Raw genomic sequence first — 12151 nt, forward strand, 5'->3', positions numbered from 1 at the left:
AAACTTGCAGATTGTAAAATAATTTTAAAGTTCGGCTTGCATATTTATTTTAATCTGCAAAGTTGAGCAAATCCTACTGCACAAAAAATTAAATTAAATAAATTTATTTAAATAAATTTAAATAAATAAATTAAAAAATGATGGAAAAAGAATTCTTGGTCACGTGATTTTACATCCGGGGTCAGAGTTCGTGTTGACATGATCGGCAGACTCACGGCTAGCTAATGGCTGAATTAGACATCGGAAAACACTGTCAGATCGATTCCTGCAACCTGAAAGGTCCGTCGCCATTTCATCCGAATTATAATAAATAAAGATATTGAGCTGAGACACTTTTCTGACGTTTTATTGATATTAAACTCGCTGAGCGCCTCTTTAGCAGGCTAGCATGTTAGCTAGCTTTCGGGTGTTAGCCTCCATTGATCAGCAACTGTTAGCTCGCTACATTAGCTAGCAAGCTAACCGCTAACCCCTGTAGCACCAGTTCAGTCTGTTGTCATCTTCTGTAAAACTACAAACGCGTATCATAAGAAAATTCAACTCGACTTTTAACTTATCTTGTTTGCCAGGCTCTAAATGAACTATTGTTAAAAGTTCCCGAAACTAATTTTCACGTATCAGCAGCACAGAGTTTCTTTGATACCTACCTGTCTACTATAACTACATCGGAGCTCTTAATCCATTATTGTCAACCTTAATAAATATGCTTGATGAGCAAAATAAATAAACTGTAATGCCAAGGAATAATGTTATAATGACAACTCAACATACCCAATACATAAAACCCCTGATGTGTCAAAAAAGATGAATCTGTAAGTGATTGTATTCTCAAATGAATTTAAGTGAAACCAAGTCTGCATAATTACAGTGCAATTTACAATCTGTTGTCTTTTTTTTTTTAACTCAAACTCTCCATATAAATTGTTTTTGTACAGAACAACTTAAGAGAAAATGTTACAATACAAAATCAAACCACTGGCTTGTCAGCTGTGTGGATTCCAGTTTTGAAAATGACCAGGTTTAATTTGTTTCCTGTGTTGTTCTTTCAGATTTTCTTCCATTTGTTTGTGATTCCTGCAGTGGTGTTTTCTGGTAGGGGCACATCATCTCCCATGTCAAGCAATTTCTAAAGTTAAAGAAGACATTCAGCTCCTTAACTCAGAGTAATACAGTATTTAATAAAGATTGTAAAAAAAAAAAATACCCTAAAAAAAGTCTTTATTTTTATTTAACTGTTGTGGCCGGATTGAGCTTGGAAATTGTCAGAATAATAAACTGTGTGACACAATTTTCAGTGAAAATATACAGTTTGTTACTTTCTAGCTCTGATGGATATTGGTATGTTTGTTGTGTCTTTCTAAAGATAAAATTTTAGCACGTTCTCTTTAATCTCTTACAGTCTTGAACACAGAAGCAGAGAGGCTCACTCATGTCCAGAGGTACGCTCGGCTGTTGACATGTGTTTAGTGTCTTTCTTTGATAAGATTAGGACCACTACTAATCTTTTAGTTTTCCCCATCATTGAAAACAGATAACAGCAGTGCTATTTCTGTGAATCATCTCATTTTACTTTTTTTTTTTTTTCCAGGAGCCAGTTAAAAGGGAATCCCAGACTACAGGGGGACCAAAATGTTATCCATGCTCATTTGAAGACTGCAAAGGAAAAGAATTGTTACCAGTTATTTGTCCACAGTGTGAAAAACATTTCTGTTTAGCGTACGTTTACCTTTCTCTCTTTTTAGTTTGTCTTTTTGTAAAGAAACACAGTGTGTGATGAGCTGTACTGTGTTCATTCAGACTTCATACTGAAGGTACAGTATAATACTAATTCATCACTGGAACAGTTAATCTAAATTTCTCTTGTTTTTACCTTCCAGTCATCGCCATCAAGATGATCACAAGTGTGAGAAGCTGGAGGTCCAAAAGCCTCGAATGGCAGCAACCAAAGAGCTGGTGCAAAAGATTGTAGGTCAGTTCAACTAGTTTCTGTCTTGACAAGTTGCCAACAGACAGAAGTTCAGTCATTTCTCTTTTTGGCCACAGGGGATCTGTATGAAACAAATTGCTGTCATCTCTGTCATAACTCGTGCACAACTTTCAGATTTAACCTACTTACATTTGGATTGTTTGCGTTTTTCTCTCAGCATCAAAGGATGGATCCAAAAATAAAGGGCGCCGAGGAGCAAAGAACAGTGCAACTGCAGCTAAAGTAGCACTAATGAAACTGAAGCTGCATGCTGCAGGAGACAAAGGACTGCCACAGGTAATCCTAGCTGTCATGGCTTTTACGTTTAAACTTTACTTCCATCATAGCTTCTGATATTGACATAATTACAATGCATCTGGTATTGTTGTGTCCAACTGTTGTTTTTTTGCTTTTCAGACAGAGAGAACATATTTCCAGGTGTATCTTCCTAAAGAATCTAAAGACTCCAGCCAGCCCATGTTCTTCTGTTCCAAATGGAGTGTGGGGAAAGTGGTGGATTATGCAGCCTCTCTAGCCAGCCTTAAGAACAACAACAATGTGCTGACAGCTAAGGTAACGGAGCAGGAAGAGAATCAAAAAAATCCCAATAAAATCAAATTACACGTTTACAGCTGACACTAAACAGCTGATCTGCTTCCTCGACCTTTCATCCTGCTTTGCCCTTTTTGAAATATACTTTAATTATAACATCTGCTGATAGCAAAGCTCACCTGTTTATCTTTAAAGAGTTTTCTTTTGTATCTACATACACTACAAACACTGTCCTGCCTGCAGCATATGATCTGCTCACAGGAAGTGGGGCTAACCAGTATTTTGCATGTTAATGTCTCATTTGAGGTTTACAGCAGTAACCTGAATGTGAGCATCAAACAATGTTACAATGCATATTTTACTGTTTTTTTATGACCAGTAATGTGTGATGTCTCTTAGTGATACTTTAACTGCTCTTCCAGCCATAATTGATCCGTTTCTTCTTTTTCTGCTTCTGCTTTCTGCATCCTTTTAGTTTATCTTCGACACGTGAAAACGAAATCTATATTTCAAAAACATGAATACATTTTAGCTTAAATGCATCTAGAAACTGGTGTATATGTTTTAATGTTGTATGACCGTCCTCTCCGTTTGCAGAAGCTGCGACTGTGTCACCCTCAGACAGGTGAGGCTCTCCGGATGGATGACACCCTTCTCTCTCTGCTGGCTCACCCAGAAGCTCCTCTGTATAATGGGGGTAATGTGATCCTGGAGTACCTGGATAATGAGTGCACTGGCCTGGAGGATGTTTCTGACTATGTTACACAGACCTGACCAGTCAGCTCCAGCCACTGTGTGGATGGTTGCTATTTGTATTCATGTCAATAAAATGTTGTTTTAAAATATTTGAGTCAGATTGTGTGTGCAAAAGGTGAGATTGGATCAAAATGCTTAGTGTAGGGTTTTTAAGTGCGTTTTGAGTAGCAGAAAGTACACATAATAGCGTGTATTCCTGATTTATACAGCTGAACTATAAACTTTGATTAAACATGACGTTTATCGACCCAGGTGGGACTTGAACCCACAATCCCCAGCTCCGGAGGCTGATGCCTTATCCATTAGGCCACTGGGCCAATACAGAGAAGCTGCTCTCATTATTTCAACACATCATTATGCTGTTGCTATGCTACTTGGGGGCAAATTAGGTCTTAGGTGAAATTCAATCTTGTGCAATCTTCTGCAGCTGATTGCGCCATAAAATTAGTATCAAATGCATAAACTGTGAAGTAAACGGAAAATTAGACAATGTAATACGAGAAACAGATATCAAATACGCTTATGTGACGGTTGGTATGCATAAACCAGCTTAAGATATGTAGGTAGGCTGTGCATTTAAACGTTTTAAGTGACTGTTTTACTGTGCTGGGACCAGAAGCGACGGACAGTGAATATAAACATCGTTAATGCACTAAAATTGCTCTGAATTTGCTGTTCTTGTTCAAGCAGTTGTAGTTTGTCTTCGCATAGTTGTGGCCTGGAGCCCAAACAAATCTTAGCCAATCAAATTCATGGAAAGCTATATTGGCAGATCAATGCAGCCAATCATGAGAGAACGCATTGACAGTTGGGCGGATGCGTCAGTACTTGTGTATAAATGAAAAGGGGCTGGGCTTTTTCATACAGTAGAATCCGTTGTTTTGATGAGAATAGATGTGTTGTTGAGGTAGTCGACGATTCGCAGCAACCGTAACCCGTTGAACATATTATTAGATCTTTTATTTGGCAGCTCGTCGCTGCTTTTCTGATCGAGTCGCTCAGAAAAAAGCGACTTGATCCAGCTGATACCGATCGCTTTGTAAAATCAGGTCGAAAGGGATGCCGCTGCAGACAGACTCCGACGGACGCCAGCAGTCTTTGGATTTAATCTCATCGCATTTAATCGGCAAGAGCAGCTTTTCTATAAATTTAAAAAGCCTCAGAATAACTCATTCTCGACCGAGTGCTTGTGAACGATGCTTAAGCTTGAGTGCGAACTAAAAGCGCGGCTGTGAAGCGAAGACGGCAGGATCGTTGGCAGTCAACGGAGCTAACCGCTAACTCGGTTAACGTTAGCTGGTCAACAACAAAGCGCGGCTCGTTAATCTCCGGTAACCAGTCCGTTAAACGGGGTCGAGTGTCTAAGGTACAGACGACCGCCCGACTTTTGAGCCAGCTTTTTTCTGCCTGTGCGGAGAATTTTGCTCGGTAAGTGAATTATTGTTTCGATACTGAACCAGGAAGACGGGTAGTTAAGTTGGTTGGAGCAGGGTGGGGGAGGGGCGGCTGTTTCTGACTGAGGAAACGCTGTTTTGATCAAAATATCCTCCTGACGGGGCGCTGCAGCCCCAAACAACTAAACAATCATGTTTACACCGATATTTATTTATTTATTCATTTATTTATTTATTTATTTATTTTACTAATTTTATAATTAACTTACTGACTTTAGAAGGTTTAAACGGCTGCTTCGCCGAGCGAACATGTCTAAATGCTAAGTAACCGTTGCCATGGTGCCTTTTTTTTTACCGTCTTGACCGTCATTTTTCTGTCAGTTTAGAAAAAGTATCATTTTACGTCGTTAACGTTAACTTTTAAGTGTTTCATTTTACTTCATATTTTGTGTAATACTGTGAACTCTAGCTTCGTATTTAAACTAGTTGTACATAATTAATAATACTATAGGATCGACCTTAACCTTACTACTTAATTTAATCAGATAAATTAGTATTTTACATAATATTGGTGGGTGTTAACTGCAATTTTTAGCTTACTCGGATCAATTTAGATTCTGAGAAATGACTATAGGATCTTAACCTCATATTCAAACCTGTAAGGTAAATTCTTAACACCAGACTTTTTTTTTTAAAAGGTTATGTGCATTATGTAAAAGACAGTGACTTTACAAATATTTACATACTGTATTTTGAATGTCTTGTTTAAACTTTGTCTTATTTATTATGTTGCCTTCTGGTTATCCTGATTGTCTTTGCCTGTCAAAGCACTGTGTACACCTTTGTTTTTAGAAGTGCTATATAGAGACAAGCTATTTTTTCTCCTACTTAACACCATGTGAAAGCAAAAGTAAAGGTGAAAGCAAAGTAAGGCAGACTGAAGTAAAAGCCTGTTTATTGTCCCAGTATGAATTATCTTACAATATCTCTATGTTTGTCTTGTATTTTTTTTAGCAGACAGCAATGAAACTGTTGGAAAACTCCAGCTTTGAAGCCCTCAGCTCCCGGCTGTGTGTTGAAACTGGAGAGTCTCGGATCCTTGGCAGGTAAGGCTAAACTCCTACAGCTCACTGAAGCACTCATTGTGGCCTTTTTACACTCGCAAACTAGTTTGTTCCTGTTGTGTAACAGGGCTACATAATATTGGAAACAACTGATAATAAGTTATGAAAAAATATTCACTAGATGAGCTTTGTCAGGCTGTTTGGAATATATTAGTCATTCCAAAGTGATGTTGTAGAGGAGTGTGTCCTCATAATCATATTAAAGGAGCTGAAAAACATCTTTGGAACCGTTTGCAGATGTTGCAATAGCAGATTCAGAGACTTTCTTTTACTTTGTACTGCTTTCACATCTAGCTTTGCGCTTGCTACACAGCTGTATGGTACTGATATTAAATGATCGAACAAATTACTTTCGTTATGAAATGACAGCAGGTGCAACATATTGTTTTATGGCCAGTATCATCCTTTCTGCAGCTGACATATTGCCATATGACTGACACTGTGTTTCTTTTGGCAGTCAGACTTTATGGGTGTGTTGTCTTGCAGACTACAGCGTCAGCCCCCAGCAGTGGGGCATGCATAGATCGCCTCTAGAGATACATTTGACAAATTTGCTTTGCTGCTTGTTTTGCAGAGCAGACTTACAGGCTCAACAGGAACATCAGCTGCAGCTCAGATGCTGTGGTTATGACATTATGACGTTCCCTTTCTCCCCCCACCATGCACACTGATGGCGTTACATTAATGCACAGCTTTAAAAGGGATTATTGTTATCCTCTTGCACTTTACAAGTTGTTTACATTATGTACAGTGGTATTTGTGCACAGTCTCTGGTGATTAATTTGCACTTTCTGTTTGAACTGCACAGCTGTCTCACTTTAGTAACATAGTGAATAAAGAGATTCTGATTCTGAAATAAACTCACTGCAGTAGCGAGCATTTATTGTAAGAAACTTTGTACAGGAAAAGGTTTGACTGGTGTGATGTCCTTAAACGAGGCGAGGGCAGGTTCAGGGTTCGCTGACTGCTCATAAACAGGGTAGTAGAGCAAACAACCACCTGTGTGTTACGCAAAATCATGATAACAGGTTGCTTCATGAAACGCCTACTTTCAGGGCTTGCACTGATAGCTAATAGATGACTGTTAGTGCTTTTTTTTTTCTTGTTTTAGGTTATGTAAAGCTCACAGCAGGGCGTGCAGATACAGTGACAGTGCAGTTACATAAAGGCCGGTGGGCTGTGGAGTTATGCAGCCCAGTCTGGGTGCAGGGTTTGAAGTGTGGGAGGTGAAACTGAGCTTCTGTCTTGGTTGTGACCTAGAGTGACGCAGATCACACGGTGTCCTTTCACACCACTCTGGTTATTTTGGAGGCTGTTGTGAAATGCTTATTGGTATATGTGCATGCACATAGTGATACCAGCTGCGTGCTGCTGTAGCTGCCAAGGCTGCTGGTGTTTAGGCTGCTTAGTGGATTAGTGAGGCAGTCCGTCACGGCAGCAGGACTTCAGCTCAGAATGTACCAAACGGGCTCTTAGCAGGCTATGACTTATTCTCTGCAGACATGCAGAAGTGAAATTAAACAACATCAAAGAGCAGTTAGTTACTGCACAAATGTTGCTCAGTTCTTCCCAAGTTATGAAATGAAACAACACAGCTGGTGCTCTGTTGTAATAAATAAACAGTGCAGGAATAGCTGCAGTACAGTAAAACACAAATATGTCAGCAGGCCGCGGTTAGAGTTGTGTACAGATTTAAAAATAGTGAAGTGTTCATAATCTTCTCTCGGCTCTGGTGTCCCTCCAGTCATCTGGGTGCTGTCGGTGTTTTGTCGGCAGGTCAGCTGTGTTGTGTATGAAATACCAGGGCAGCTATTTCCACTGCTGCGTCCTCTGATGTCCCTAAAATTAGACCAAGAGGGTCTTGATAGTCTCTCTTAAGTTGCACAACCTTTGCCCTTGTATAACCTTTAGGTGGGCTGAGGAAAAATAAACAACTGTCCCTGAGCTTGCCTCGCTCACATATCTGTATGAGCAGCATCTGACCCAGAAACATGAAGGAACACAGAGGAAATTTTAGCACTGACTTGGCAGGTGTTTGCACTGATATGGCCTCCAGTGGAAAGACAGGAGCTATCTTGTCAAACACACTTATGGGTTGGCATGCAGACAGGTTTTCTGCACTGAATTTTTAATTATGACAAATCCAATTTGATATTTATATTATATTTGGCCAAAAAAAAACCCTCAAAAATAACCACAAATGCACTGCTTCCCCTTGTCTTCACTTGAATATTTAATGTTTTTAATGGTTGGACCGAACAGGACATTGTATTGAGCATTTCTAATCAGCTTTTTTCACTTTGTTTCACAAATCTAGTTGTTTATGTCTGCTATATTAGATCTATTTGTGTCTTATAGCATTTCTTCAGATTTCAGAGAAAAGAGGAGGGAAAAAGTTGAATAAAATGCTTTAAAATACTCTGAAGTGGCCCCTTTCTGTTGTGTAATAGTGTTTTTAAGCCTAATAGAGTGTTAAAAGTAATTTCTATTAATTTAGCCAACATTGTTCCTTCTGTCATTATGTTTTCCTGCATTTTATTCAGCGGATGAATGTTTTTTTTTTCTGCCCTGCAGGATCGAAAGCTACTCCTGTAAGATGGCAGGAGATGATAAACACATGTTCAAGCAGTTCTGCCAGGAGGGGGAGCCCCACGTCCTGGAGGCCCTCTCCCCCCCTCAGTCCACCAGCGCCACCAGCCCCTCACAGTGAGTACTGCAGCCCAGTGCAGGCAGGAAATGTACACGTAGGACTGTTTGTGTTGAACTGTGTTGTTCTATGTAGGCTGGGGAAGAGCAGCGAGGACGGAGAAAACCCTCTGAGTGACAAGTGTTGCAGGAAGACTCTCTTCTACCTCATCACCACACTCAACGAGTCCTTCAGGCCCGACTACGACTTCAGTGCAGCACGCGCTCACGAGTTCAGCCGAGAGCCCAGCCTCAACTGGGTCAGTATGTCGCTCTGCAGCGGCGTCCGAATAAAGAATAATGAGGTTTGTTGAGCGGCTAATTGAGCGTGATTTCTCTCCAGGTGGCTAATGCGGTAAACAGCAGCCTGTTCTCGGCTGTGGGTGAGGAGTTCAACTCTCTGGGGCCCGAGCTGTGGAACGCCATCGACCAGGAGATCAACCTGCAGGGCTGTGACATTTACAGGTAGGTGGTGACAGTTTATCATGCAGAGAATCCTTGTAGCGTTCAGTGAGTCTAAATTAAGAATGCTTTGTTTTAGCTACAACCCTGATCTGGACTCAGACCCTTTTGGTGAAGAGGGAAGCCTCTGGTCCTTCAACTACTTCTTCTACAACAAGAAACTGAAGAGGATTGTATTCTTCACATTTCGCTCTGTCAGGTTAGTAGCAACACCGCTACAATTCACCATTACAGAGTGTTTAAAGTAGGATTAATATGTAGTAAAAACATCATTTAAAAATCTTTCCTCCTTGCAGCGTGCTGAGTGGATACGGCCGTGGTTGTCTCGACAACGAGTTGGACATGGAGCTGGATGATGAAGAGGAGATGGATGGCTTCACTGAGGACAGGTTAGGCTGCTCACCGTACATTGACTTTTCTGGATTTACTAGTTTAACCCTCATCCTGACAGCATTTATCATACAAGGACTGCTGATTGCAAGAACAAGTTACTCTAAGAAACAAGACACTGCAAAATGTTAACTTCTCAAAACATTATCCAAAGTTGTTTAAATCAATCCAACTGGACTTTAAGAAGGTTCCTTGAAGACGTTTCACCTCTCATCCAAGAGGTTTCTTCAGTTCTGGTGGTGGTTGATGTTGCCTCAGCTTATAACCTCTGTGAGGTGTGGTCAGTGTTATTCACATTCCGACGACCATTGCCAAGGTCCGTCTAGCTCCTCAACGATAGTTGTTGGGAGCCAGGGAGTGACAAAGGGGGTCGTAGAAATGCGAGTTTCACTGAGCCCTCGTATGCTAATGGTGGTCTACTGCCTCAGTCATCATTTCACACAAATCTGCATCATTACCTTGATCATCAGTTTGAACCTTCGAACCACCTTGAGTTTCAGACATTTTTTAACCATTTGTTCATCAACCACAGTTTTTCATTTTAAAGTTGCTTTTTCAAAAGTTCACACCAATACACAACGTAAATTATGTCCATAAAAATAGTCTCTTCCTTTGAAGTAGTGTCTTGGACTTGAAATAAAGTTTATTTTACTTAGTTTTGACCCAATGCATTGGTATTTCAAATAGATAGTTGTGTGCACACTTTTCTATAATGTCCATATGTATGTGTGTGGTAGCGCTACCGTGTACCTCCTTTATTAGACATCGATCCAAAAGAATCCTTTCCTCGTCTGTCCGCCGTCGTTGCCCCGGAGTCTCCTGTCTCCGTCCGCACCCAGCCGCCCGCTGCACCGCGTCCAGACGTCCACACCTTGCCAATGGGTGGTCCACTGCCCGGCCCCGATCTCCGGTGCTCGTCGCTGCGCCCAATGCAGCCGCGACTCCTCCTGTCGGGTCTCTCCTGCGCCCTGCCGTGAGCCGTGGTGAAGATCAGCGTCGTCTGAACCACAGCGTCTGGATTACAGCTGGATCGCAGCGTTGCCGTCCTCGTCGCACAACTTCGATATGATCAAATAGAGATTGTTTTTGACTAATTGTTGACGCAAACTTGATTCCGTTAAGAACGCGTGGATTTCTGGCTGCTTTGACGTGTTCTTGTACTCTCTCGTGGTCCAAAAAAATAACAATTCATCAATTTATTTACCTTCAGGAGTTCATCAAAATTAACAAAGAACAAAGTCTTTCCAATAAACAGTCTTTCACACCACGCCACGCCACGGTCAAAAACAATTTACTTCTGGTTTTGCGCCACACCTGTGGCAATTAGTGTGGCCTTGAAATACACAGGTAACTCATTCACAGTGCCCCTTGCTGGTTACTCATTGAAATGGCTCCAAGACCTACTACCATTTGCATTAGTCCTTATTTTTTCAAAATTTCAAATGAACATTATATGTTATTTGCCAAAACCAACCTGGATGGGGTTAGAAGCCCAGAATGACTGACAGAGTGCCACATCTGGCATGTTTTTACTTGTAAAGGCACTAGTTGAAAACAGATATCAAAAACAATGACATGAAGCCAGTAGGAACAAACTGACATGAAGTCGTGTAGAACTGGAACAAGGAATTGAACTCCTGTATTCTGTAGATGTCTGTTCAGATGCAGGCTTTATTAAAGAATATTCTGTTTACACGTTTCTCCTCTTGCAGGTTTCCCAGAGCTCTGTGCGTGTAGATGTCGGACATGCCTCGGCCGAAGAGTTTCCAGGCTTTTCCTGCTCCCGTTCTTCGCTCCATCTACCTTTTTTTTCTACTGCCTCATCCAAAGCCATTTTCACACTTTTAGACTAATGCATGTTTGACGCCTTTTCTCTGCCGGCAGTGAACTGTATGCCGTGAGGCGGCGGACGTTTTGTAACGACGTCACGCCCCTTCATTCATTCTCCGGTATGATTTTTGACCCCGAGCTCAAAGCCCTGATGGTAACTATACGAGCTTCTCCATGTTTTAAAGAGACCGCTTCATGAACACTTTAGAGGAAGAAGGTCTTGCTATGGAGGAGTGGTTGAGAAACAAAGACTGCAAAAGATGTCACGTCCAGGTAACACCAGCATCGATGGAAACTGAAAAGTTTATAATACTCACCTGGAGCCGGTTGAGACGGACTGATCAGCTGAGAGCTCATCTGTTCCTCATCGTTTGCTACTTTTGTGTTACTCTTAATGTGTGACAGTGACGTTACTGTGAGAACTTTCTTTTTGAAATCTAAACTCTGCATTTATTACTGAAACTTGTTATTGAATCTCTTGAATGAACGCTCGTCTGAACTTGCCGGACAGGAGGGCGCGGCCGAGGAGGGTAGAGCTCCCGGCGTCTGGGTTGCAGCTTAGAAAACATATCAGCTTTTATCAGACGTTCACTATTATACAGTTTCATTGTATGTGTCGTCTAAATACAGTAATTATTTTTTTTTGCATCGCCCCCAGTTAAACCCGTCATTCCTGCATCTTGACAGTGTTTTTCTTAGCTCATTACCTCGATGCAAAGGCTTCATTGAAAAGTGAATGTATAGTACAGTTTAGAGAAATAAAACAGCCCAGAAAAAAATTCTTTTTAGAAACTGCGAAGCTCCTTTTTACGTTCCTTTAAAAGTAGATTGGGGTTCTGTGTCTTTTCTCAACTGCTCTGTGCTTCGTTTGATCGGCCAATATATTGCAGATGTGAATAAACTTGTGTTTGGATCAGAGCTGTTTGGTTCTTGTCTTTGAAAATGGTAAAAATTCAGAGTTTCTGGTGTAAATCAGTAGAGGGAAGCAGGCA

General features: G+C 41.0%; 2 protein-coding genes and 1 non-coding gene across 4 annotated transcripts; 2 read left to right on the plus strand and 1 right to left on the minus strand.

Moving 5' to 3' along the window:
- The first annotated feature begins 167 nt into the window (after positions 1–167).
- zfand1 (zinc finger, AN1-type domain 1) lies at positions 168–3361 on the plus strand. Its single transcript, XM_023278985.3, has 8 exons — positions 168–279; positions 1050–1092; positions 1400–1439; positions 1589–1716; positions 1878–1969; positions 2145–2263; positions 2384–2539; positions 3116–3361. The coding sequence occupies exons 1-8, from the start codon at positions 225–227 to the stop codon at positions 3290–3292; spliced, it is 810 nt and encodes a 269-aa protein (XP_023134753.1). The 5' UTR covers positions 168–224; the 3' UTR covers positions 3293–3361.
- Positions 3362–3518: 157 nt separating this feature from the next.
- On the minus strand, positions 3519–3591 carry trnar-ccg (transfer RNA arginine (anticodon CCG)). The gene has a single exon. It is a non-coding gene; the product is annotated as a tRNA-Arg (tRNA).
- A 549-nt stretch (positions 3592–4140) lies between these two features.
- Positions 4141–12077, plus strand: maf1b (MAF1 homolog, negative regulator of RNA polymerase III b). 2 transcript variants are annotated; one of them, XM_023278987.3, is made up of 8 exons: positions 4141–4702; positions 5686–5774; positions 8367–8498; positions 8575–8737; positions 8821–8942; positions 9019–9138; positions 9236–9328; positions 11042–12077. In XM_023278987.3, exons 2-8 carry the CDS (start codon positions 5692–5694, stop codon positions 11064–11066), a joined length of 738 nt encoding a protein of 245 aa, XP_023134755.1. In that variant the 5' UTR covers positions 4141–4702; positions 5686–5691; the 3' UTR covers positions 11067–12077. The 2 variants fall into 2 exon arrangements, with proteins under 2 accessions (XP_023134755.1, XP_023134754.1); XM_023278986.3 differs by having other exon boundaries at positions 4142–4702; positions 5683–5774.
- The last annotated feature ends 74 nt before the right edge of the window (positions 12078–12151 follow it).

This window comes from Amphiprion ocellaris, chromosome 22, assembly GCF_022539595.1.
Source record: "Amphiprion ocellaris isolate individual 3 ecotype Okinawa chromosome 22, ASM2253959v1, whole genome shotgun sequence".
NCBI classification, from domain to species: Eukaryota; Metazoa; Chordata; class Actinopteri; family Pomacentridae; genus Amphiprion; species Amphiprion ocellaris.

Coding starts and splice junctions, on each gene's coding strand:
- zfand1 (XM_023278985.3), top strand. CDS start 225: ATGGCTGAATTAGACATCGGAAAACACTGTCAGATCGATTCCTGCAAC. Junction 280..1,049: donor CGATTCCTGCAACCTGAAAG/GTCCGTCGCCAT, acceptor TTGTTCTTTCAG/ATTTTCTTCCATTTGTTTGT. Junction 1,440..1,588: donor AGGCTCACTCATGTCCAGAG/GTACGCTCGGCT, acceptor TTTTTTTTCCAG/GAGCCAGTTAAAAGGGAATC.
- maf1b (XM_023278987.3), top strand. CDS start 5,692: ATGAAACTGTTGGAAAACTCCAGCTTTGAAGCCCTCAGCTCCCGGCTG. Junction 8,499..8,574: donor AGCGCCACCAGCCCCTCACA/GTGAGTACTGCA, acceptor TGTTCTATGTAG/GCTGGGGAAGAGCAGCGAGG. Junction 9,139..9,235: donor TTCACATTTCGCTCTGTCAG/GTTAGTAGCAAC, acceptor TCCTCCTTGCAG/CGTGCTGAGTGGATACGGCC.